The following is a 26,788-nucleotide window of genomic DNA, read 5'->3' as shown; positions in this document are numbered from 1 at the left end:
AATATAATGTGAAATATTGTATCATTTCCTCCCACTCACGCAAACCCAAACACGCATTGATTGTCCATGCAAATCTTTTCCTCTCTCAATTCATGTTCGTACTTATCTTTCCGCAAGTGTGTCACTCCGATGGTTCAGAGTGAACATATTTGACTTCCCTTTTTCATCCTTTGTTCGCATTTCTTGCCTCATTAATACGCTTGTGGGTTTGGGGCGCGGTCCTAGCAGACAACGCTCAAGGCCGCACCGCAGCTACTCTTAAGTTTGCATGAACAACAGGGAGAAAGGCATCGGCACGTGATATACGTCGTCAAATGAGGCGAGTGTGCGGCTTGCGGGGTGGAAGTGGTGGGGGTGGGGGGGGGGGGGGTCTCCGGAGAGGGCACTGTTGGCTGATTGAAAAGGTCACGCGGGCCCTCTTCAGCGTGGAGGCGCAAAGTCAACGCGGCCGCCGCGGCGTGAATATGCAGTAGCAGTGCGGCGAGAGCGACCCAGACGCAACTGTTGCCAGGCCAGTTCACACCCGGGTGGGCTTTGTTTGCTTTATTTCGGGTGCACGCTTTGAGCCTGATGTGGTCGGATTCATTCAGTGAGAGTGGACTCCATCAATGGCGATTGATGAAGATTTACAAGTGGCTCAAAACCTCCAGTCTATTTACTATTATTTATTTCTACTGGCGTCGTGTCCCCGTCGGGGGATGGCGTTACTATGGAGACAGGAAGGCGAGAGAAAAAGAGGGATGGGGGTGCACGCTCGTCTTGGAGCCTGTTCAGCTGGAACCCCCGACCCCCTCTCGCGCAGCTGGAACACACACACGCACGACGGGCCCTCCACGCCAAGATGATGCGATCAGATGTGGCGCACCTCTTAAATAATAAAACAAGCACGCCAAAAATACAACCCACTCCCCGCTGCCCTCGTCCTCTCACCTTTGCTCCCGCGCCAAGATACGCATGTTCGCCTTCATCTAAATACAAATAAATCACAAACAAGGATGCAGATGGTTAATCTATCTGCGTGAGAGCCGTTACATTTTAGAGGACAAAGAGTGCCGAATACATTTGATGAGACATGTTTGAAGTGTTTCTTTGGAAATGTTGAGTCGGAAGTCCCAACTTTGCCGTCTTGCGGGATTCATGATCGCAACCGCCGACGTCGTCCCGTTTATGGTTTCTTGGAAAGCGGCAGAGATTTGTGCTCAAATCGCCAGCAAATAAGGTCGCGAGGTCAGCGGGCCGCAGGGCAGAAGCGTGATGAGCCCGATGCTTTTAACAGATAAATTCGGGTTTGACTTTGCTGAGTAACACTTGTGTGCGGGCTGTAGATTATCCAGGATTCCGGACTGGTTTTGATAATCCCGACTGTAATTATCCAACGATATGAATCATCATCACGTGATGGTAAAGGTGACTTTTTCTGAGTATAAATACACAAAACGGTGCTTTTAATCATGCTCACGCTCTCGGCATTTGGCAAATCTGCGTCATTGTGAGGTACGATTAATACAGTAATGCATATTGTTGCTGGGGTGAGGAGGGGGGGGGGGGGTGATTGTGGATCAGTGTGTGATGATTTATTAATATTTTCTCCAAATTAAAATCATGTTTTTTGACCAGGGGGAAATAGGGCGGGAGTTTATGCCGCAGAGGATTAATCCTGGGATTAGCGCGCAAATGGCCGTTCATACAAATGGATGATAAATTGTGAAGGAATGCAAAAACATGGGAAGGCATCCTCTCATCTCATGTGTTCGTACAGTTCAAATGATTCCTTGTCCTCGAGGTTAAGAGAGAAAATCAGAGAGCAGAAGATTAAGGAGGGCACAGAACATATTTCCATACTGTGATATTTGAGATGACGTTGAATGCAGTACTTTCCGTTTTTGGGGTAAAAAAAAAAAACAGAAAAGAAAAGAAAAAAGCAACCCTAAAATCCCTCAAGGTCATTCTCTCTCATTCGCAATAAAACTGCTTCATTCCTTTTCCTCGGTGTTTTTATGGCTCGTTGAGAGCATGATGAAAAATGCAGTCGCCGCTGCACATACCCACTTTGACCACCAAGCGTCGCTCTTTCTCCATCAGAGGAGGACGAGCCGCTCTTCTCTTCATGCATTGAGGCCCCTCCCGGTTTCAGATGCTGGAAGAGAGAGATCCTTTCAGTCTTTGTTATAAAGAGACGGACGACGGAGGAACAAACGCGGTGCACGTGCCAAAATACGGAATTGTTTGGAATTCACGCTTTGCAAAGAGTGGACATAAATATGCCTTGCAGATGGAGATTTGGGGGGATTTATTTGGGGCTTCTTCTACTGGAGTGTTACTGGGAAACAGCATCTGGACAGCTCTCTTATTCCATCCCGGAGGAGTCAAACCCCGGCACCGTCGTCGGAAACATCGCCAAGGATTTCAATATCAACGTGCAGGACCTGCGCTCCCGTTTGTTTCAAATTGCTGCCGGCGCAAAGAAGAAATTCCTCGAGGTCAATCTACAGACCGGAGCGCTTTATGTAAATGAGAGAATAGACAGAGAGGAGCTCTGCACGGAGGAGGTGAAATGCTCCATCAGCGTGGAGGCGGTAATAAACAATCCGCTCAAACTCTACCGCATCGATGTCGACATTTTAGATGTCAACGACAACGCGCCTTTGTTCACCGCGAAAACGCAGCACTTATACATCGCAGAGAGCACATTGCCGGGCGTTTAGATTCGCATTGTCTGAAGCCGGTGATGCGGATGTGGGTAAAAAACAGCATCGGCACGTATGGATTGAGTCAAAACGAGCATTTCGCATTAGCGGTGCACAAAGCAGGCGGCGGCGGCGGCGCCGCCGGCGTCTCGGCTGAGCTGGTGCTGAAGAAAGCTTTGGATCGAGAGACGCTGCCTCGCATCGCAATGACGCTGACGGCGGTAGACGGTGGCAGCCCCGCCAAAGTCTGGCACGTCGCAACTGATAGTCAACGTTTTAGACAACAACGACAACATTCCGACCTTCACCGAGTCTCTATATAAGGCGACAGTGACAGAAAATGCACCGTTTGGCACGAGAATCGTGACGGTGAACGCCACTGATGCCGACGACGGTTTTAAACAGCGAGATCGCGTATTCGTTAAGAAGCAAAGATCAAGATCACGTGCTCGACGTATTTGAAATCGAGGGGGGAAACGGGTGTGATTAAGGTGAAAGGTCAAATTGACTACGAGGAAAAAAGAGCCTACGAGATAAGGGTGGAGGCCAGCGATAAGGGCAACCCTCCCATGTCCGCTCACTGCAAAGTGCTGCTCGAGGTGCTGGACGTCAACGACAACGTTCCCGAGGTCACGTTGACGTCGTTGAAAAACGCCGTGCCAGAGGACGCCGGCGTGGGCACGGCAGTGGCACTGGTGTCGCTTTTTTGATCAAGACGGCGGTGAGAACGGTCATGTGACTGTACAGATTCAAAACGAAGTTCCATTTAAACTGGAAGCAAATTACAAAAACTATTTTTCTCTGCTAGTTGCTGAGCCGCTAGACAGAGAAAGCGCGGCGCACTACAACATCAGCATCGTGGCCAAAGATAAGGGAAGTCCACCTCTGTCCAGCACAAGTGTATTTTATGTTCATGTTTTGGACGTGAACGACAACAAGCCTCGCTTCTCGGAGCCCCTCGTGAATGTTTACATCAAAGAAAATAGTCCACCGGGAGCGGTAATACATCAAGTGACTGCAGTCGATGACGACGTCCATCAAAACGGGCGCCTGACTTACTCGTTGCTGCAAAGCGCCACCGACTCGATTCCGATAACGACGATGATAAACATCGACTCGGAGAGCGGCGAGATCGTCACTGTGCAGTCGTTCGACTACGAGGCGCTCAAGACGTTCGAGTTCAAAGTCCAGGCCGCGGACCGCGGCGTTCCTCCGCTGAGCGGCGAGGCGAGCGTCAACGTCTTCATCCTGGACGAGAACGACAACAGTCCCGGCGTCCTGCCGCCCTATTCCGAGCACGGCTCGGCCAACGGCGAGAGCGTCCCCTTTTCTGCCGAAGCGGGATACTTCGTGGCGAAGATCAGGGCCGTCGACGCAGACTCGGGATACAACGCGCTGCTCTCCTATCGCCTGTCCGAGCCCAAAGGCGGCGACGACGGGCTCTTCCGGATCGGAAGCGGCACCGGGGAGATTCGGACCAAGAGGAGAATGAGTGACGATGACCTGAAAAGTCACCCCTTGGTGGTGTTGGTGTGTGATCACGGAGAAGCCTCCCTGTCAGCTACTGTGTCTATTGACGTGCTGGTGCTGGAAAGCGCAGCCGACGTCCGCGCTCCGTTCAGACACGTGCCCGGAAAGGAGGAGAGCTTCTCCCGTTTCCACTTGTATCTGCTCATCGCCATCGCGGCCGTGTCGCTCGTCTTTCTGCTCGGCCTGCTGGCTTTCGCGGCCTTCAAATGCCGCGGACGGACGGACGGCGCCCCGACGATCGGCGCCCGCCCCGACGGGAGCCGGTCTTACTCCAAAGCCACTCAGCAGTATGACGTGTGTTTGGGCTCGGACACGCTCAAGAGCGACCTGGTGCTCTTCCCCTCGCCCTTTCCGCCGGGGGAAGCGGAACTCATCAGCATTCACGGGGGGGACACCTTCGGCAGGACTCAGACTTTGCCTCATTGTGAGAAGGTAGGAAAATATAAGCACACTGTTTTAAGCCTCTGGCGGATGCATTCAGGTCAATTCATTGGTCAGAAAGTGTCTGTCCTTGGTGCTGAATCGATTGATTCTTACCTCAGTCTATTTAGTGACTGGAACAACATAAGAGTTGCAAGTGACCAAAGCCAGCGCATTAAGTGATGACACATTTCAATTGATAGAAGTTGCTGTATTTTGATATTTGCATAAGCACAATTAAAATATTGTCACATTCGTAAAATAACAGTCTAAGTCATTGTTTGACAAAAACAGGATTTCCCCCCCACGATGCCGGACACCTCTCCTAAAATCGCCAATAGTACATCCTCACTTGAACGGCCCATTCAATTTTACCCCTGAAATGAAGTTACTGACGAATAGAATATATTCAGCGTTTGGTTCAGTGTTTTGTGTTTTCTGAGAAAAAAAAGAGAAAAAACCTGAATAAATGGCGGGCCATTATTTTATGAAGGTGACAATATACTGGCATAGAGCTTTTTTCCGTGAACAAAACAAACATAATTTGACATCTTTATTCAGTCCACAGTAATATTTCTGTTTTCGTCGTGTAAATATCGCAACGTTTTAACGTGTTGCATTGAATGTCAGCTTCTCCAGCATTTGTCATCATACCGACTGCAGTTACACGACTTGGCCACGCGGAGGCCCCGTAGACCACGACATTGCGAAGTGGAGTCAGGCATTTCTGCGATGTGGGACTCCTCCCATGGAAAGAAAATCGGCAGATTATATCTCGCTTGTCTTTCAGACAAAGAGACGCGATGCGAGGACGAATGCCGCCGCACATTCAGCGACACAAGAGAGGAATATTTGGATTGTAATAGTTTGAGTCAGGCTTGAATCTTGTATTTCTTCATTGTTTGCTTTGCTTTTGGATTGGATTCGTACCCAATGTTTTTCCCAAGCAAAACGACGCGTGACTGGATCTGTTTTGTTGTCCTGCTCCTGAAATGTTCGCCTCAAGCGGCCAGCGGACAGCTCTCCTATTCCGTCTCAGAGGAGGTAAACCCAGGGACGTCTGTGGGGAATATCGCCTGGGATCTCAACCTCGACGTGAAGACTTTAGAATCTCGCTTGTTTCGGGTTGTCAGCAATTCTCAGACGAAATATTTCGACGCCAATCAAAAGACTGGTGTTCTTTTCGTCCGTGAAAGAATAGACAGGGAGGAGCTGTGCACAAAGGCTCCAAAATGTACCATAAACGTGGAGGCGGTGATCGATAACCCTTTAAATCTTTATCGCTTGGAGGTCAATATAATAGATATCAACGACAATGCGCCCGTGTTTTCTGAGGATTTGCAATCACTTGACATTGCAGAAAGCACACGACCGGGTCTTAAATTCGGATTGATCGAGGCAACGGATTCGGATGCGGGAAAGAACGGCATTCACACATACGAGCTGAGTGCGAGCGAATATTTCTCTTTAGACGTCCACAAAGGCGGCGAGAGTGTGTCTGCGGAGTTGCTGCTGCGCAAAGCGTTAGACCGCGAGCACGACTCTGTCATGCAGCTCACACTGACGGCGCTAGACGGAGGAACCCCACCCAGGTCCGGAACATCACAAATTATCATTCACGTTTTGGATAGTAACGACAATCCTCCTGTTTTTAGTAAGTCTTTATACAAGATTCAAATCCCAGAAAACGCGCCGACAGGCTCCACTCTGATCACGCTGATTGCAACAGACGCAGACGACGGCTTGAACAGTGAGATACGATACTCTCTGAGAAGAAAAGGACAGGATCGTGTTTTACATTTATTCGAAATTGATCCTGAAACAGGTGAGATTCTCGTCAAAAGTCAGATTGACTATGAAGCAAATTCTGCCTTCGAGATTCATGCGCAGGCCACAGACAAAGGCCATCCGCCAATGTCAACACATTGTAAAGTGCTGGTCGAGGTGGAGGACATCAATGACAACGCTCCCGAGATGAGTGTGACGTCACTGCTGCGCGCAGTCGAGGAGGACGCCGAGGTCGGCACTGCTGTTGCTCTCGTCTCCGTGATGGACAACGACGGAGGAAGCAACGGTGTCGTGAAAGTTGCCATCGCAAATAAGACTCCTTTTCAATTGGACACAAATTATAAAAACTATTATTCGTTAATAGTAAACGGCCCGCTGGACAGGGAGACTCAAAGCGACTATAACATCACTATTGTGGCGATTGACGAAGGCGCTCCGCCTCTGTCCAGCACAAGCGTTATTCGCGTGCACGTCTCAGACGTGAACGACAACAAGCCTCGCTTCTCGGAGCCCCTCGTGAATGTTTACATCAAAGAAAATAGTCCACCGGGAGCGGTAATACATCAAGTGACTGCAGTCGATGACGACGTCCATCAAAACGGGCGCCTGACTTACTCGTTGCTGCAAAGCGCCACCGACTCGATTCCGATAACGACGATGATAAACATCGACTCGGAGAGCGGCGAGATCGTCACTTTGCAGTCGTTCGACTACGAGGCGCTCAAGACGTTCGAGTTCAAAGTCCAGGCCGCGGACCGCGGCGTTCCTCCGCTGAGCGGCGAGGCGAGCGTCAACGTCTTCATCCTGGACGAGAACGACAACAGTCCCGGCGTCCTGCCGCCCTATTCCGAGCACGGCTCGGCCAACGGCGAGAGCGTCCCCTTTTCTGCCGAAGCGGGATACTTCGTGGCGAAGATCAGGGCCGTCGACGCAGACTCGGGATACAACGCGCTGCTCTCCTATCGCCTGTCCGAGCCCAAAGGCGGCGACGACGGGCTCTTCCGGATCGGAAGCGGCACCGGGGAGATTCGGACCAAGAGGAGAATGAGTGACGATGACCTGAAAAGTCACCCCTTGGTGGTGTTGGTGTGTGATCACGGAGAAGCCTCCCTGTCAGCTACTGTGTCTATTGACGTGCTGGTGCTGGAAAGCGCAGCCGACGTCCGCGCTCCGTTCAGACACGTGCCCGGAAAGGAGGAGAGCTTCTCCCGTTTCCACTTGTATCTGCTCATCGCCATCGCGGCCGTGTCGCTCGTCTTTCTGCTCGGCCTGCTGGCTTTCGCGGCCTTCAAATGCCGCGGACGGACGGACGGCGCCCCGACGATCGGCGCCCGCCCCGACGGGAGCCGGTCTTACTCCAAAGCCACTCGGCAGTATGACGTGTGTTTGGGCTCGGACACGCTCAAGAGCGACCTGGTGCTCTTCCCCTCGGCCTTTCCGCCGGGGGAAGCGGAACTCATCAGCATTCACGGGGGGGACACCTTCGGCAGGACTCAGACTTTGCCTCATAGTGAGAAGGTAGGCTGAACTCGTCTTTGGTTTCTTCGTCATACCTGTAGTATGTTGATGTATTACATTTACATGTTGCCAAAATGGCAAATACTTGACCACGAAGTTATAACGGTGTGTTGAAAATCCACTTATTATTCGTCAAAAGTCTCTGGTAGGATGAAGGGCAAAGTTTATAAGACAGTGGTGAGGCCAGCCATGATGGACGGATTCGAGACAGCGGCACTGAAAAGACGACAGGAAGCAGATCACATGAAGATGTTGAGCTTCTCCCGAGGACTGAGCAGCTTGGATAAAATTAGAAATCATCAGAGGGACAGCCAAGGTTTGATGTTTTGGAGACAAAGTGAGAGAGAGCAGACTTGGATGGTTTGGACACGTCCAGAGGAGAAAGAGTGAGTATATTGGTCGAAGGATGATGAGGATGGAGCGGCCAGGCAAGAGAGCGAGAGGAAGAGCAAAGAGAAGGTTGATGGAGGTCGTGAGGGCAGTTGGTGTTGGAGAGGAGGATGCAGGAGATGGAGCTTACATGGAAAAGGAGGACGCGCTGTGGCGACCCCTAAAGGGACGAGCCCGAAGCAAAAGAAGAAGAAGAGCCACAATTGTGAATCGCTTCTGCATTAAGTCAGGCTGCTTTTAGGAATTCGACTTTCGCAGTCACAGCAGCGCATAATCGTCACGTAAGATTGCCTGAAGCGAGGAAAAAGAGCTGCAGTGGTTTCATTCCAGTATGTTGTACATGTGAAACAATAATGTATAACATACATTTGTTTCCAACTCAAGGGGATATTCTTCACTTTTGCACTTGTTTAAATGCACCAGAATTGTTTTCTACTTCATGGCTGGTTTCGTGTGCATAAGTTTGCAATCTTGAATTGTATCAACACTACCTTTACTCTCCACATCACTGCATCCTATTAATTCGGGAAAAAACATAATTCGCATTAAAAGGTTGTAATTATTTGATCGTGGCAATTGACACTTGTAACGTTGCACCAATTTCAATCGAGTTTGCTACAAACAGCACTTCGGAACTTCTTGAGAATAGTTTCATATTGGGAGTCCGTCATCTTTTCTAAAACTTACTCATGCAATGAAGAAGAGTGAAATGGGTTACTTTTAGTATACGCAGCACATGTGTGTTGTGAAGCAATGATCGGTTGAATGGAAGAACATAAAGGAGTGACGTCGATTCGGAGTCTGTTCAGCAATCGGGGTGATGTTCCATTGGTTCAATACACGGGATAGTATTGTCGTCTTCGTTTTTGCAACGGCTGCTTCCGGTGTTGTGAGATGTGCTGTCCATGGTGCTGAACGCATGTTTACGGCTCGTTCGGAAGTATTGTTTGCAGGAATTTTCCTTTCATTTCCATTTAAAATATCCAGGAGTTACTTGCTGCTGTTGTTCTAATCTAACATAAGCTACAGTATACTTTTCACATCATAGATACATATGTGGGGGGGGGGGGGGGGGGGGGGGAGGGGGCTAGATAGACTATGGTGGAAAAATACATTAATTCTTTGCTGCAATTTATCTTGAAATAAATGACCTCTCTGACTTACCTGTTGGTTCTCAATCATGACCTCACTGATGTAATGTTCACATTTTGTCATTCAAGTCTTTCTGAATATAACGGACAATTTAGAAAATCGATGTGTTGTCGTGACCTCCGTTTTTATGAAATATTATGGATATTATAGGACTTTGAAATTGACACTGTCCGTCACTGCAGTCCGTGTGCGATATTCTGGTTGTAGTTGACCCAAACGTCCACTAGAGGACAGCGTGGACCGTGGCATCGGAGCCGCCTCGTCCACGGCGCGGGGCTCCTCCCAAATGCGCGTGATGTTTGTCGTCAGTGGAACAAAGAAGCTCAGACGGCGAAAGCGACCGATGCGACGGGGATCGCTACGCGGACTTTGTTTGGCTTTTTCCTTCACCTTCGGTGGGAAATCTTTTTGCAGCATTTCTCGCTCGTGTCTGGAATGACGCGTGCGGCGGGCAGATGGAGCTCTGTGCGGATGTATTTGCTCTTCGTGCTGCTGGAGTGTTACTGGGAAGCCGTGTGCGGCCAGCTCTCTTACTCCGTGGCGGAGGAGGTGAATGTGGGGACCGTCGTGGGAAATATCGCCAAGGATTTGAGCCTCAACGTGCGGGATTTGGAGTCCCGCATGTTGCAGATCGTTGCGGGAACCGAGAGGAAATATTTCGAGGTCAACCTCAAGACCGGTGTCCTCTACGTGAATGAGAGGATCGATCGAGAGGAACTGTGCAGAAAACAAGCCAAGTGTTCACTCGGTGTAGAAGCCATGATGAGTAATCCGTTAAGATTATACCGAACTGAAATTACAATAATAGATGTAAATGACAATGATCCATCATTCATGAGCAATTCGCAGGTGATAAATATCACTGAAAACACAGCAGCAGGAGCCAAATTTCCTCTGCACCGAGCTCATGATGCTGACGTTGGTAAAAATCGAGTAAATTCATACAAGCTGAGCCATAATGAACATTTCTCTGTTGAGGCGCACATAGGAGAAAGCGTGACGCCAGAATTAGTGCTGCAGAAGCTTTTGGACCGAGAAAAACAGGCCGTGATCACACTCACGTTGACTGCAATTGATGGAGGAACGCCAGCAAAATCGGGCACGATGACCGTTGTTGTCAATGTGTTAGATATTAATGATAATGCTCCTGTATTCCGTCAAAATCTGTACAAAGCTAGTGTATATGAGAACATTGAGATTGGCACATCAATAATAACCTTAAATGCGACTGATTTAGATGCAGGACAAAACGGGCAGGTGTTCTATTCTTTTAGTGAAGTCGGTAGAGGGGAACAGAATGATTTATTTGCAATAGAGAAGACAACTGGCACTGTAACAAACATTAAGAATTTAGATTTTGAAGAAGAAAATGCCTTTGAAATAAGAGTACAAGCCAGTGATGGGGCAAGGACTTCATACACCAAATTGCTGATCGAGGTTTTCGATGTCAATGACAATGCCCCTGAAATTTCAGTGACATCTTTGATGGACACAGTGAAAGAAGACGCAACAATTGGCACTGCCATTGCAATTGTGTCGGTGCTGGACAAAGATGGAGGAAAAAATGGTTTGGTGCACTGTAATATGAAGAATAATGCGCCTTTTAAACTGGAGTCCAATTACAAGAACTCCTTTTCCTTGGTCGTCGGCGGTCCTCTCGACAGAGAGAGCGTATCTGCGTACGACGTCAGCATCATTGCAAGTGACGAAGGCGCTCCGCCTCTGTCCAGCACAAGCGTTATTCGCGTGCACGTCTCAGACGTGAACGACAACAAGCCTCGCTTCTCGGAGCCCCTCGTGAATGTTTACATCAAAGAAAATAGTCCACCGGGAGCGGTAATACATCAAGTGACTGCAGTCGATGACGACGTCCATCAAAACGGGCGCCTGACTTACTCGTTGCTGCAAAGCGCCACCGACTCGATTCCGATAACGACGATGATAAACATCGACTCGGAGAGCGGCGACATCGTCACTTTGCAGTCGTTCGACTACGAGACGCTGAAGACGTTCGAGTTCAAAGTCCAGGCCGCGGACCGCGGCGTTCCTCCGCTGAGCGGCGAGGCGAGCGTCAACGTCTTCATCCTGGACGAGAACGACAACAGTCCCGGCGTCCTGCCGCCCTATTCCGAGCACGGCTCGGCCAACGGCGAGAGCGTCCCCTTTTCTGCCGAAGCGGGATACTTCGTGGCGAAGATCAGGGCCGTCGACGCAGACTCGGGATACAACGCGCTGCTCTCCTATCGCCTGTCCGAGCCCAAAGGCGGCGACGACGGGCTCTTCCGGATCGGAAGCGGCACCGGGGAGATTCGGACCAAGAGGAGAATGAGTGACGATGACCTGAAAAGTCACCCCTTGGTGGTGTTGGTGTGTGATCACGGAGAAGCCTCCCTGTCAGCTACTGTGTCTATTGACGTGCTGGTGCTGGAAAGCGCAGCCGACGTCCGCGCTCCGTTCAGACACGTGCCCGGAAAGGAGGAGAGCTTCTCCCGTTTCCACTTGTATCTGCTCATCGCCATCGCGGCCGTGTCGCTCGTCTTTCTGCTCGGCCTGCTGGCTTTCGCGGCCCTCAAATGCCGCGGACGGACGGACGGCGCCCCGACGATCGGCGCCCGCCCCGACGGGAGCCGGTCTTACTCCAAAGCCACTCAGCAGTATGACGTGTGTTTGGGCTCGGACACGCTCAAGAGCGACCTGGTGCTCTTCCCCTCGGCCTTTCCGCCGGGGGAAGCGGAACTCATCAGCATTCACGGAGGGGACACCTTCGGCAGGACTCAGACTTTGCCTCATAGCGAGAAGGTAGGCTGGCAATGTTTTTGTCTTCCGAGGTTCTTTGTATTTCTCGTCCCATGATGAAGTAGTGTGCATTCACATGTAGCCAAGAGTGCAACTCATATGAAGCACGAAGTACTTGTGGTCTTTTGAAAAGTGACTTTTAAGGCGTTGACTTTACGCATTGCTTTCTGTCAAGCTGGTTGACTCCGAATCGTACCTGTGACCTCATTTATCGCGACAACAGCCCATAATCTTGACGTAACTTGTTCAGGGAAGGGAAAAGAGCGAAATGGTTCAATTATCGTGTGTTGTCAATGTATGCTGTGGAACGATGACATAAATGTGACGTTGAGTCCTTCACATTTGAATCTGTTGACATCTAGAAAGGTGATATCCTTCGATGAAAGAGTTTGTACCCGTTTCAATACATGGCAGCTTTTACGCAGCACTCAGAAAGGTTTTTACGTGAACTACTACTCGCTTGTTGTCCGTGGTCCTGAAAAGGTGCTTTCTTTCCGACGCATCATCAGGATTACGTACGTGAATGAATTTACATCTCGGGATGTACACTCCCCTCCAAAAGTATGAGAACAGCAAGGTCAATTGCTTTGTTTTGCTTGTTTACTGGGGACATTTGGTTTTCATATCAAAAAATGAATATGAGACCAAGTCTGAAGTCCAGCTTTTATTTCATGGGATGTTCATCGAGATGTGTTCACCAACTCAGGACAGAGCACCTTTTGTTCGAAGCCACCCACTTTTCGAGTGAGCAAAAGTATTGGAACAGACATGATTGAATGAACTTCAAGTGAATAACATTCACGATTTGGTGGCGTAACCCTTACTTGCAATAACTGCATCAAGCCTGCCACCCATTGACTTCACCAGACTGTCGGATTCTTCATTTGAAATGCTTTTCCAGGCCTTTACTGCAGCCTCTTGCGGTTCTTGTTTGCTTGTGCCGGTTTCTCCCTTCAGCCTCCTGTTCAGTCGGTAAAATGCATGCTCTTTTGGGTTAAAGTCCGGTGATTGACTTGGCCAGTCGAAGAGCTTCCACTTTTCCCCCCTGATGAAGTCCTTTGTTGTGTTGGCAGTGTGTTTTGGGTCATTGTCTTGTTGCATGATGAAGCTTCTCCCGATTAGTTTGGATGCATTTTTCTGTAAATTGCCAGACAAAATAGTTTTTTAGACTTTATAATTCATTCTGGCGCTACCATCATGAATTCTAAAGTCTACAATGTAGTTATATGTAGGGAGCCCGTTCAAGCCATGACATCACCTCCACCATGCTTCACAGATGACCTTGTGTGTTTTGAATCAGAAGCAGATCCTTTCCTTCTCCATACTTTGGCCTTTCCATAACTTTGCTCGAGGTTAATCTTGGTTTCATCAGTCCATAAAACTTTGTTCCAAAACCTTTGTGGCTCATCTCTGTACTTCTTTGCAAAATCGAATCTGGCCTTCCGATTCTTTTCGCTGATGAGTGGTTTGTATCTTGTGGTATGGCCTCGATATTTCTTCTGTAGAAGTCTTCAAACAGTGGATTGTGATACCTTCCCCTTGCCCCGTGGAAGTTGGCAAACCATTTTGTCTGACCATTTCAAGAAAAATGCATCCAAACTAATCGGGAGAAGCTTCATCATGCAACAAGACAATGACCCAAAACACACTGCCAACACAACAAAGGACTTCATCAGAGGGAAAAAGTGGAAGGTCTTTGACTGGCCAAGTCAATCACCAGACTTTAACCCAAAAGAGCATGCATTTTACCGACTGAACAGGAGGCTGAAGGGAGAAACCGACACAAGCAAACAAGAACCGCAAGAGGCTGCAGTAAAGGCCTGGGAAAGAATTTCAAATGAAGAATGCGACAGTCTGGTGAAGTCAATGGGTGGCAGGCTTGATGCAGTTATTGCAAGTAAGGGTTACGCCACCAAATCGTGAATGTTATTCACTTGAAGTTCATTCAATCATGTCTGTTCCAATACTTTTGCTCACTCGAAAAGTGGGTGGCTTCGAACAAAAGGTGCTCTGCACTGAGTTGGTTAACACATCTCGATCTAAATAGCATGACATGAAAGCTGGAATTGTGAACTGTTGCCTCATTTTCATCTTTTGATGAAAAAAAAACAAATCTCTTCAGGATGCAACAAAAAAAAAAAAGGAATTGTCCTTGCCGTTCCAATACTTTTGGAGGGGACTGTATTTTCATTCAGGTGTCTTGTGCAAGTTTCCTGTCTTGAACAGTAGTAACGCTATATCTCCACATTCACTGAGAGAAAATATTCATGCCATAACTGACTTTTGGTGTGAATTGTGAAGAGGGTTGGAACAATCTCAGCTACTTTTAACGATGCAATGCGAAAAATTGAGCGAGTTTTCTGCTGCACTTACGACGTCATAATGAGGGTTTGAAATTTGGAGTCACTCTTTGATGAAATGTCTCACGCAAGGAGAAAGATTGAATTGCAACTTTCAATACATTTATGTCATGTCACGATGGCAGTACATGGAAGAATATATTGACCTGGAGTATTTGACTTTGCAGTCGGTGGAGCATGACAAGTCGTCGCACTTTGAGATGCGCTGTCCATGGTTCTCAAACATATTTAAAGGGCGGCTCTAAATTATTATTATTATTTTTTTTGGTTGTTGTCAGAATTAAATATGAATATATTTATCTACGGGTTTAGAAGTATGTCCATTAGAATTGCTGCGATCGTGAGATTTCTTCTTCTCATTGTTGTAATTGGACCTACTATAGTCTTCTACATGAAGGGAAGAGTTTTGGGGGCAAACTACGGCAACTTGTTGCTGTTGCTCCTGTTCTTTATTATTGTTGTTGTTACCGAGTTTCGTGGATTGAATTGATACTGTCCTTCACTGCAGATAGTGTGAGATGTTGGCTGTAGTTGACCCAAACGTCCACTAGAGGACAGCGTGGACCGTGGCATCGGAGCAGCCTCGTCCACGGCGCGGGGCTCCTCCCAAATGCGCGTGATGTTTGTCGTCAGTGGAACAAAGAAGCTCAGACGGCGAAAGCGACCGATGCGACGGGGATCGCTACGCGGACTTTGTTTGGCTTTTTCCTTCACCTTCGGTGGGAAATCTTTTTGCAGCATTTCTCGCTCGTGTCTGGAATGACGCGTGCGGCGGGCAGATGGAGCTCTGTGCGGATGTATTTGCTCTTCGTGCTGCTGGAGTGTTACTGGGAAGCCGTGTGCGGCCAGCTCTCTTACTCCGTGGCGGAGGAGGTGAATGTGGGGACCGTCGTGGGAAATATCGCCAAGGATTTGAGTCTCAACGTGCGGGATTTGGAGTCCCGCATGTTGCAGATCGTTGCGGGAACCGAGAGGAAATATTTCGAGGTCAACCTCAAGACCGGTGTCCTCTACGTGAATGAGAGGATCGATCGAGAGGAGCTGTGCAGAAAACAAGCCAAGTGTTCACTCGGTGTAGAAGCCATGATGAGTAATCCGTTAAGATTATACCGTATTGAAATGACAATATTAGATGGAAATGACAATTATCCAGTATTTTCTCACCATGCACAGGTGCTAAACATTAGTGAAACTACAGCAATAGGATCGAAATTTCCTCTGCACGCAGCTCATGACGCTGACGTCGGTAAAAATTCTGTCAATTCATACAAGCTGAGCCATAATGAACATTTCTCTGTTGAGGCGCACAAAGGAGAAAGTGTGACGCCAGAATTAGTGCTGCAGAAGCTTTTGGACCGAGAAAAACAGGCCGTGATCACACTCACGTTGACTGCAATTGATGGAGGAACGCCAGCAAAATCGGGCACGATGACCGTTGTTGTCAATGTGTTAGATAGCAACGACAATGCTCCTGTATTCAGTCAAAATCTGTACAAAGCTAGTGTACATGAGAACATTGAGATTGGCACATCCATAATAACGGTAAATGCAACTGATTTAGATGCGGGAGAAAATGGAATTGTTTTCTATTCTTTCAGTGCAGGAGGACGAGTGGAAGAAACAAATATGTTTTTTATTGATGAAAAAAGTGGAACAGTAAGAAGTAAGGAAAATATTGACTTTGAACAAACAAATGCATTTGAACTGCGAATACAAGCCAGTGATGGCGGCTCATCTCCGTTAACCTCTCATGCCAAATTGCTGATCGAGGTTTTCGATGTCAATGACAATGCCCCTGAAATTTCAGTGACATCTTTGATGGACACAGTGAAAGAAGACGCAACAATTGGCACTGCCATTGCAATTGTGTCGGTGCTGGACAAAGATGGAGGACAAAATGGTTTGGTGCACTGTAAAATGAAGAATAATGCGCCTTTTAAACTGGAGTCCAATTACAAGAACTCCTTTTCCTTGGTCGTCGGCGGTCCTCTCGACAGAGAGAGCGTATCTGCGTACGACGTCAGCATCATTGCAAGTGACGAAGGCGCTCCGCCTCTGTCCAGCACAAGCGTTATTCGCGTGCACGTCTCAGACGTGAACGACAACAAGCCTCGCTTCTCGGAGCCCCTCGTGAATGTTTACATCAAAGAAAATAGTCCACCGGGAGCGGTAATACATCAAGTGACTGCAGTCGATGACGACGTCCATCAAAACGGGCGCCTGACTTACTCGTTGCTGCAAAGCGCCACCGACTCGATTCCGATAACGACGATGATAAACATCGACTCGGAGAGCGGCGAGATCGTCACTTTGCAGTCGTTCGACTACGAGGCGCTCAAGACGTTCGAGTTCAAAGTCCAGGCCGCGGACCGCGGCGTTCCTCCGCTGAGCGGCGAGGCGAGCGTCAACGTCTTCATCCTGGACGAGAACGACAACAGTCCCGGCGTCCTGCCGCCCTATTCCGAGCACGGCTCGGCCAACGGCGAGAGCGTCCCCTTTTCTGCCGAAGCGGGATACTTCGTGGCGAAGATCAGGGCCGTCGACGCAGACTCGGGATACAACGCGCTGCTCTCCTATCGCCTGTCCGAGCCCAAAGGCGGCGACGACGGGCTCTTCCGGATCGGAAGCGGCACCGGGGAGATTCGGACCAAGAGGAGAATGAGTGACGATGACCTGAAAAGTCACCCCTTGGTGGTGTTGGTGTGTGATCACGGAGAAGCCTCCCTGTCAGCTACTGTGTCTATTGACGTGCTGGTGCTGGAAAGCGCAGCCGACGTCCGCGCTCCGTTCAGACACGTGCCCGGAAAGGAGGAGAGCTTCTCCCGTTTCCACTTGTATCTGCTCATCGCCATCGCGGCCGTGTCGCTCGTCTTTCTGCTCGGCCTGCTGGCTTTCGCGGCCTTCAAATGCCGCGGACGGACGGACGGCGCCCCGACGATCGGCGCCCGCCCCGACGGGAGCCGGTCTTACTCCAAAGCCACTCGGCAGTATGACGTGTGTTTGGGCTCGGACACGCTCAAGAGCGACCTGGTGCTCTTCCCCTCGGCCTTTCCGCCGGGGGAAGCGGAACTCATCAGCATTCACGGGGGGGACACCTTCGGCAGGACCCAGACTTTGCCCCATACCGAGGAGGTAAGAAAACTATACTGTATTTCTTGAACTTAACTGTAAAGCAATGGGACAGCCACAAGAAGGAGGGAAAATGCAACAGTTTCTGCAATAATTATTGCTAAAAGATGAAACTAAGTTATATTTCCTGGAGCTCCACCATCGTGTGTGTGTGGGGGGGCGCGCATGGTTACAGGCAGTGATTCAGCCAGGATGTTGTGGCACCTTCGTGCACGTGCCGTGAGCGATCATCAGGGCTGCCACAGGAAATTATGCAATTGCACTGAAGTGGTCTGAAAATGATTGATCAATTACAAATATCTATTTGTGCCGATGATGAATAGTGACTGGCATTCCAGTCCAATGAATCTGTGTAGCCACCTTTTGCTATTCACACAACAGATTAGTTTTGTGTTCAAGTCAACAGGCCCAGATTGTAAACTATCGTACACGGAGACAAGATCATCATTATTTCAGGATGTGTACTTTTTGTGACGTTGCTTATGGCGTTGTGCCGTGCGACCTTTCTCGTGTCAATGTTGGGAAACTGGTTTCAGATGCATGCGGTTACATGACGGAAGTGAATGGAGCTGTTGCCGGTTCCTTGTTTGGAGAGCGCAGCAGCATGCATGCGTCTGCCCATGGTCCTGAAACTGCAGTTTCTTTGTGCTGTTTTCAGCAAAAATGAAATCACCCAACTCACAGTTTTTTGCCTTCACTACTTCATCATCTTAGCTTCTGAATTCCTTTCGGACATTGTCTGAAAATGATATTTTTTTGGCTGATCCCCCGTTTGTGCACTTTTGCCAGTGACGAGACACGGGCTGGTTTTGATCAATGTTGACGTCATCGGTGTGTGAACGTGAACGTTAAAATGGCATGACATTGACACAGACAGTATTGAGTACACCTTGCAGCTCTTACAGTTAAGGCAAACGGCCACACGAGGGCAGTCGAGACCATCACATGTTTGAAGGCCGTCGGACTCCTCCCAAATGAAGGCGACTGTGCGTTTATTCCGGCTTTGTCACAAAACGGTGGGGTGGATGGACGAGTGCGACAGGGCGTCGCTCGCTTTCTGCTAAAATCACATTCTGTCATTTCACTGAAACGAAGAATCATAGAGGGGACGTGGGGGACGCTTCCGTTAATGGTCAATTCACGTCGGATGCAAAAATGTCGAGGAAGACGACACGGAGCTCACTGAGGATTTATTTGGCCTTTGTTCTGTTGGATTGTTGTTGCACGGCGGCATACGGACAGCTCTCGTACACCGTTTTCGAGGAGGTAAAGGTGGGGACCTTTGTTGGAAACGTGGCCAAAGATTTAAACCTAAACGTGCACGAGTTGGACGAGCGCACGTTTCAGATTGTGAGTGGATCAAAAAGGAAATATTTCGAGGTGAATGTGAAAACTGGCTTTCTTTATGTGAGTGAGCGAGTGGACCGAGAGGAGCTGTGCGCTCAGGCTGCAGCATGCACCGTCAATGTCGAGGCGGTTATCAACAAACCTTTAAAGCTCTATCGACTGGAAATCAATATCGCCGACATTAATGACAATGCACCGTATTTCCTGGAGAAGGTTCAGACGATTAACATCGCGGAGAGCACTTTGCCCGGGGGGACTTTTGGTTTCATCGGTGCGTCGGATCTCGACGTTGGGACGAATAGTGTTACTGCGTACAAGATCAGTCCGAATGATTATTTTTCTCTTGAGTCGCACAAAGGGGGCGAGAGTGTGGCTTCTAAGCTTGTGCTGCAGAAGCCTTTAGATCGAGAGAAACAACGTTCTGTTACGCTTACTGTGACCGCAGTGGACGGCGGGAATCCACCCAAATCCGGCACGTGTCAAATTCAGATCAATGTTTTAGACAATAACGACAATCCTCCTTTGTTTAGCAGTTCTCTGTATAAAACACGGATTGCTGAAAACTCACCGCCAAATAAAACGGTCATCACGTTGAATGCGGCTGATGCAGATGATGGCTCGAATGGTGAAATCGAATTTTCACTGAGGAGTAAAGGGCAGGATCGTGTTCTAGATTTATTTGAAATTCATCCTAAAACAGGCGTCATTTTTGTCAAAGGAAAAATTGACTATGAAGCAAATTCTGCCTTTGAGATTCATGCGCAGGCCACAGACAAAGGTCATCCTCCCATGTCTACTGATTGTAAAGTGCTGGTCGAGGTGGAGGACATCAATGACAACGCTCCCGAGATGAGTGTGACGTCACTGCTGCGCGCAGTCGAGGAGGACGCCGAGGTCGGCACTGCTGTTGCTCTCGTCTCCGTGATGGACAACGACGGAGGAAGCAACGGTGTCGTGAAAGTTGCCATCGCAAATAAGACTCCTTTTCAATTGGACACAAATTATAAAAACTATTATTCGTTAATAGTAAACGGCCCGCTGGACAGGGAGACTCAAAGCGACTATAACATCACTATTGTGGCGATTGACGAAGGCGCTCCGCCTCTGTCCAGCACAAGCGTTATTCGCGTGCACGTCTCAGACGTGAACGACAACAAGCCTCGCTTCTCGGAGCCCCTCGTGAATGTTTACATCAAAGAAAATAGTCCACCGGGAGCGGTAATACATCAAGTGACTGCAGTCGATGACGACGTCCATCAAAACGGGCGCCTGACTTACTCGTTGCTGCAAAGCGCCACCGACTCGATTCCGATAACGACGATGATAAACATCGACTCGGAGAGCGGCGAGATCGTCACTTTGCAGTCGTTCGACTACGAGGCGCTCAAGACGTTCGAGTTCAAAGTCCAGGCCGCGGACCGCGGCGTTCCTCCGCTGAGCGGCGAGGCGAGCGTCACCGTCTTCATCCTGGACGAGAACGACAACAGTCCCGGCGTCCTGCCGCCCTATTCCGAGCACGGCTCGGCCAACGGCGAGAGCGTCCCCTTTTCTGCCGAAGCGGGATACTTCGTGGCGAAGATCAGGGCCGTCGACGCAGACTCGGGATACAACGCGCTGCTCTCCTATCGCCTGTCCGAGCCCAAAGGCGGCGACGACGGGCTCTTCCGGATCGGAAGCGGCACCGGGGAGATTCGGACCAAGAGGAGAATGAGTGACGATGACCTGAAAAGTCACCCCTTGGTGGTGTTGGTGTGTGATCACGGAGAAGCCTCCCTGTCAGCTACTGTGTCTATTGACGTGCTGGTGCTGGAAAGCGCAGCCGACGTCCGCGCTCCGTTCAGACACGTGCCCGGAAAGGAGGAGAGCTTCTCCCGTTTCCACTTGTATCTGCTCATCGCCATCGCGGCCGTGTCGCTCGTCTTTCTGCTCGGCCTGCTGGCTTTCGCGGCCTTCAAATGCCGCGGACGGACGGACGGCGCCCCGACGATCGGCGCCCGCCCCGACGGGAGCCGGTCTTACTCCAAAGCCACTCAGCAGTATGACGTGTGTTTGGGCTCGGACACGCTCAAGAGCGACCTGGTGCTCTTCCCCTCGGCCTTTCCGCCGGGGGAAGCGGAACTGATCAGCATTCACGGAGGGGACACCTTCGGCAGGACTCAGACTTTGCCTCATAGCGAGAAGGTAGGCTGGCAATGTTTTTGTCTTCCGAGGTTCTTTGTATTTCTCGTCCCATGATGAAGTAGTGTGCATTCACATGTAGCCAAGAGTGCAACTCATATGAAGCACGAAGTACTTGTGGTCTTTTGAAAAGTGACTTTTAAGGCGTTGACTTTACGCATTGCTTTCTGTCAAGCTGGTTGACTCCGAATCGTACCTGTGACCTCATTTATCGCGACAACAGCCCATAATCTTGACGTAACTTGTTCAGGGAAGGGAAAAGAGCGAAATGGTTCAATTATCGTGTGTTGTCAATGTATGCTGTGGAACGATGACATAAATGTGACGTTGAGTCCTTCACATTTGAATCTGTTGACATCTAGAAAGGTGATATCCTTCGATGAAAGAGTTTGTACCCGTTTCAATACATGGCAGCTTTTACGCAGCACTCAGAAAGGTTTTTACGTGAACTACTACTCGCTTGTTGTCCGTGGTCCTGAAAAGGTGCTTTCTTTCCGACGCATCATCAGGATTACGTACGTGAATGAATTTACATCTCGAGATGTACACTCCCCTCCAAAAGTATGAGAACAGCAAGGTCAATTGCTTTGTTTTGCTTGTTTACTGGGGACATTTGGTTTTCATATCAAAAGATGAATATGAGACCAAGTCTGAAGTCCAGCTTTTATTTCATGGGATGTTCATCGAGATGTGTTCACCAACTCAGGACAGAGCACCTTTTGTTCGAAGCCACCCACTTTTCGAGTGAGCAAAAGTATTGGAACAGACATGATTGAATGAACTTCAAGTGAATAACATTCACGATTTGGTGGCGTAACCCTTACTTGCAATAACTGCATCAAGCCTGCCACCCATTGACTTCACCAGACTGTCGCATTCTTCATTTGAAATTCTTTTCCCAGGCCTTTACTGCAGCCTCTTGCGGTTCTTGTTTGCTTGTGCCGGTTTCTCCCTTCAGCCTCCTGTTCAGTCGGTAAAATGCATGCTCTTTTGGGTTAAAGTCCGGTGATTGACTTGGCCAGTCGAAGAGCTTCCACTTTTTCCTCCTGATGAAGTCCTTTGGGTCATTGTCTTGTTGCATGAGGAAGCTTCTCACAATTAGTTTAGATGCATTTTTCTGTAAACTGCTCGACATAATGGTTTGCCAACCACCACAGGGCAGAGGTGAAGGTATCACAATCCACTCTTCAAAATAGACTTGCAGAGAAGAAATATATAGGCCATAACACAAGAGACAAACCTCTCATCAGCAAAAAGAATCGGAAGGCCAGATTGGATTTTGCAAAGAAGTACAAAGATGAGCCACAAACGTTTCGGAGCAAAGTTTTCTGGACTGATGAGATAAACCTCTACCAAAGTATGGAGAAAGAAAGGATCTGCTTATGCTCCAAAACACACAAGCTCATCTGTGAAGCATGGTGGAGGTCATGTCCTGGCTTGCGCTTGCATGGCTGCTTCTGGAACGGGCTCAGTAGTCTTTATTGATGATGTAACGATGGTGGTGATGTGATGGGAGCAGCAGAATGAATTCTGAAGTCTGCAAAACCATTTTGTCTGGCAATTTACAGAAAAATGCATCCAAACTAATCGGGAGAAGCTTCATCATGCAACAAGACAATGACCCAAAACACACTGCCAACACAACAAAGGACTTCATCAGGGGGGAAAAGTGGAAGGTCTTTGACTGGCCAAGTCAATCACCAGACTTTAACCCAAAAGAGCCTGCATTTTACCGACTGAACAGGAGGCTGAAGGGAAAACCCCCCAGAAGCAAACAAGAACCGCAAGAGGCTGCAGTAAAGGCCTGGAAAAGCATTTCAAATGAAGAATGCGACAGTCTGGTGAAGTCAATGGGTGGCAGGCTTGATGCAGTTATTGCAAGTTCGGGTTATGCCAACAAATATTAAATATTATTCACTTGAAGTTCATTTAATCATGTCTGTTCCAATACTTTTGCTCACTCGAAAAGTGGGTGGCTTCGAACAAAAGGTGCTCTGCACTGAGTTGGTTAACACATCTCGATCTAAATAGCATGACATGAAAGCTGGAATTGCGAACTGTTGCCTCATTTTCATCTTTTGATATAAAAACCAAATGTCTTCAGGATGCAACAAAAAAAAAAAAGGAATTGTCCTTGCCGTTCCAATACTTTTGGAGGGGACTGTATTTTCATTCAGGTGTCTTGTGCAAGTTTCCTGTCTTGAATCAGAATCAGAATCAGAATCATCTTGATTTGCCAAGTATGTCCAAAACACACAAGGAATTTGTCTCCGGTCGTTGGAGCCGCTCGAGTACAACAGGATTTTGCACGCCCTTGTCTTAGTTCTGGCAGCGTGCAAGTCCTCAAAGGCGGGTAGGGGGGTACCGACAATCCTTTCAGCAGTTTTGATTGTCCGTTGCAGTCGGAGTTTGTCCTTTTTTGTAGCGGCACCGAACCAGACTGTGATGGAAGAACACAGGACCGATTCGACGACCGCTGTGTAGAACCGTCTCAGCGGCTCCGTTGGCAGGCCGTGCTTTCTCAGAAGCCGCAGGAAGTACATCCTGTGCTGGGCCTTTTTGAGGACGGAGTTGATGTCGGTCGCCCACTTCAGGTCCTGACAGATTGTAATTCCCAGGAACTCGAAGGTCTCGACGGTTGACACAAGGCGGCTGGACAACGTGAGGTCCACGATCATCTCTACAGTCTCGAGCGTGTTCAGCTCCAGGTCGCGTCGGCCGCACCGCAGCTCCGGCCGCTCCGCATCCTGTCGATATGCAGACTCGTCACCGTCCTCGATGAGGCCGATGACAGTGGTGTCATCTGCAAACTTCAGGAGCTTGACAGTCGGGTTCGCTGAGGTGCAGTCGTTCGTGTAGAGAGAGAAGAGCAGCGGAGAGAGGACACAACCTTGGGGCGCCCCAGTGCTGATGCTGCGTGTGGATGAGGTGGCCTCCCCCAGGCTGACCTGCTGTGTCCTGCCCGTCAAAAAGCTGTAAATCCACTGGCAGATGACAGATGAGACGCTGAGCTGGAGAAGCTCGGTTGAAAGGAGTTCAGGGATGATGGTGTTGAACGCTGAGCTGAAGTCCACGAACAGGATCCTCACGTAGGTCCCTGCACTGTCGAGGTGTTCTAGGATGCAGTGCAGTCCCATGTTGAATGCATCATCCGCAGACCTGTTCACTTGGTAGGCAAACTGCAGGGGGTCCAGCAGGGGACCTGTGACACTCTTGAGGTGGTCCAGCACGAGACGTTCAAAGGATTTCATGACCACAGATGTCAAAGCGACAGGCCTGTAGTCATTCAGACCCGAGATTGCAGGTTTCTTGGGGACTGGAATGATGGTGGAGCGTTTGAAACAGGATGGAAGTTCGCACAGTTCCAAAGATCTATTGAAGATCTGACCGAAGACTGGAGCGAGCCGGTCCGCGCAGACTTTTGAGGCAGGATGGGGACACATGCCGCTTTGTTAATCTTCTGTTGTTTGAAGAAGCGTCTCACATCCTGTTCATGGATGGTTAACGCAGAAGTCAGAGGTGCGGTTGTGGTCGCGGGTGCGGCCGGGCGGGTGTGTGGAGTGAAACTGTCCTTTTCAAATCTGCAGTAGAAGGTATTCAAGTCGTCGGCTAGTGTGCTATTGTTCTCAGCTTGGGGGGATCGTCGCTTGTAATTAGTCAGCGATTGGAATGCACGCCAGACTGATTTCGAGTCGTTCGCGCTAAACTGTTTTTCCAACTTTGCTGCATGGATCCTCTTTGCAATGTTAATTTCTTTAGTAAGCCGGTTTCTAGCTCGATTATACAGGGCCCTGTCCCCGCTCTGATATGCGTCTTCCTTAGCTTGGCGAAGCTGCTTAAGTTTAGCAGTGAACCACGGCTTGTTGTTGTTGAATGTCCGAAATGATTTTGTTGGTACACAAACCTCTTCACAGAAACTGATATAGGATGTGACAGTGTCCGTATATTCATCCAGGCTGCCGGCAGAATTTTCAAAGACACTCCAGTCTGTGCAGTCTAAACAGCTTTGAAGTTCCATCTTGGCTTCATTGGTCCACTTTTCCACTGTTTTCACTGTAGGCTTCGCACATTTAAGTTCTTGCCTGTACGTCGGTATTAAGTGAATTAAGCAGTGATCGGACGAGCCCAGGGCTGCGCGAGGTATAGCACGGTATGCGTTTTTTACCGTCGTGTAGCAGTGGTCTGAAGTATTATTTTCCCTGTTGGGACAGTCGATGTGCTGCTTGTATTTCGGGAGTTCGTGGTTGAGTTTAGCTTTGTTAAAGTCCCCGAGAATAATGAGGGGTGAGTCCGGGTGTTTTTTTTCAATTTCGTTGACTTGTTCGGCGAGCGTTAGCAATGTGGCGTTTGTGTCAGCTCGAGGCGTAATGAATGATGCAAACTCACGTGGCGAGTAGAATGGTTTACAGTTTAAGAATAGCGACTCCAAATGCGGGCTGCAGTGTGTGCTGAGCACCGTGACGTCCGTACACCATTTTTCGTTGATATGGAGGCATATCCCGCCGCCCTTCGTTTTCCCCGATGATTCCACGTCGCGGTACGCTCGATGAACGTTGAAGCCGGGAAGCGCGACGGCGCCATCGGGTACGGCGTCGCAAAGCCGGGTCTCCGTGAAGCGCATGGCCGCGGAACGTCCGAAGTCTTTACCGGTCTTTAACAGAAGATGAAGCTCGTCCATTTTGTTGGGTAGGGAGCGTACATTCGCGAGGTGGATCGACGGGAACGCCGATCTGTGTCCTCTCTTGCGGAGTTTCACCTGAATGCCGGCTCGTTTCCCTCTGTGGCGCCGCTTCCGTCTCCGTGCGCCTAAAACCGCGGACGCCGCTCCGGTGAGTAACTCGGGGAAAAAACTGAGCGGATATTCGAAAGTTGGTGACAGAAAGTCCGGAGTAGCCTCCTTGATGGTTAGCAGGTCTCCCCTTGTGTAAGTGAGTCGTGTAAGGTCTCCAAAGACGGACGAAAAACACAAAACAAAGACAATACTAGAGAGCGCGTTACCGAGGCGACCACACTGGTAGGCGCCATCTTGTTGAGAACCGTAGTAACGCTATATCTCCACATTCACTGAGAGAAAATATTCATGCCATAACTGACTTTTGGTGTGAATTGTGAAGAGGGTTGGAACAATCTCAGAAACATTTAACGATGCAATGCGAAAAATTGAAAATTTATGTCATGTCACGATGGCAGTACATGGAAGAATATATTGACCTGGAGTATTTGACTTTGCAGTCGGTGGAGCATGACAAGTCGTCGCACTTTGAGATGCGCTGTCCATGGTCCTCAAACATTTTTAATGGGCGGCTCTAAATTATTATTATTATTTTTTTGGTTGTTGTCAGAATTAAATATGAATATATTTATCTACGGGTTTAGAAGTATGTCCATTAGAATTGCTGCAATCGTGAGATTTCTTCTTCTCATTGTTGTAATTGGACCTACTATACACTTCTACATGAAGGGATGATTTTGGGGGGGAAACTACGGCAACTT

At 49.0% G+C, this 26,788-nt stretch overlaps 5 protein-coding genes across 5 annotated transcripts; all 5 read left to right on the top strand.

The window, feature by feature from the left end:
* The first annotated feature begins 2,180 nt into the window (after positions 1-2,180).
* LOC133408139 (protocadherin alpha-3-like) lies at positions 2,181-4,768 on the top strand. Its single transcript, XM_061686646.1, is given in 8 exon segments — positions 2,181-2,702; positions 2,704-2,742; positions 2,744-2,929; positions 2,931-3,083; positions 3,085-3,156; positions 3,158-3,391; positions 3,393-4,649; positions 4,760-4,768. Coding segments are annotated over 8 exon segments (2,391 nt in total). The 5' UTR covers positions 2,181-2,261.
* A 395-nt stretch (positions 4,769-5,163) lies between these two features.
* LOC133407521 (protocadherin alpha-3-like) lies at positions 5,164-7,952 on the top strand. The gene has a single exon (XM_061685509.1). The coding sequence runs from the start codon at positions 5,571-5,573 to the stop codon at positions 7,950-7,952; it is 2,382 nt and encodes a 793-aa protein (XP_061541493.1). The 5' UTR covers positions 5,164-5,570.
* A 1,561-nt stretch (positions 7,953-9,513) lies between these two features.
* On the top strand, positions 9,514-12,773 carry LOC133408138 (protocadherin alpha-8-like). The gene is made up of 2 exons (XM_061686645.1): positions 9,514-9,527; positions 9,713-12,773. Exons 1-2 carry the CDS (start codon positions 9,514-9,516, stop codon positions 12,336-12,338), a joined length of 2,640 nt encoding a protein of 879 aa, XP_061542629.1. The 3' UTR covers positions 12,339-12,773.
* A 49-nt stretch (positions 12,774-12,822) lies between these two features.
* Positions 12,823-17,800, top strand: LOC133408137 (protocadherin alpha-4-like). Its single transcript, XM_061686644.1, has 2 exons — positions 12,823-12,842; positions 15,193-17,800. The coding sequence occupies exons 1-2, from the start codon at positions 12,823-12,825 to the stop codon at positions 17,798-17,800; spliced, it is 2,628 nt and encodes an 875-aa protein (XP_061542628.1).
* A 905-nt stretch (positions 17,801-18,705) lies between these two features.
* LOC133407514 (protocadherin alpha-3-like) lies at positions 18,706-21,973 on the top strand. The gene has a single exon (XM_061685502.1). The coding sequence runs from the start codon at positions 18,926-18,928 to the stop codon at positions 21,350-21,352; it is 2,427 nt and encodes an 808-aa protein (XP_061541486.1). The 5' UTR covers positions 18,706-18,925; the 3' UTR covers positions 21,353-21,973.
* Positions 21,974-26,788: the final 4,815 nt, after the last annotated feature.

Source organism: Phycodurus eques, chromosome 9 (genome assembly GCF_024500275.1).
Source record: "Phycodurus eques isolate BA_2022a chromosome 9, UOR_Pequ_1.1, whole genome shotgun sequence".
Taxonomy (NCBI): domain Eukaryota; kingdom Metazoa; phylum Chordata; class Actinopteri; order Syngnathiformes; family Syngnathidae; genus Phycodurus; species Phycodurus eques.
Note: the sequence above shows the minus strand (reverse complement) of the source record. Positions and strands in the feature narration are given on the sequence as shown.

Bases quoted from the DNA above. Each gene is read 5' to 3' on its own strand.
- LOC133407521 (XM_061685509.1), top strand. From the start codon at position 5,571: ATGTTTTTCCCAAGCAAAACGACGCGTGACTGGATCTGTTTTGTTGTC.
- LOC133408137 (XM_061686644.1), top strand. From the start codon at position 12,823: ATGTACACTCCCCTCCAAAA. The intron at 12,843-15,192 runs GTATGAGAACAG...AACGTCCACTAG, and splicing joins ATGTACACTCCCCTCCAAAA to AGGACAGCGTGGACCGTGGC.
- LOC133407514 (XM_061685502.1), top strand. From the start codon at position 18,926: ATGTCGAGGAAGACGACACGGAGCTCACTGAGGATTTATTTGGCCTTT.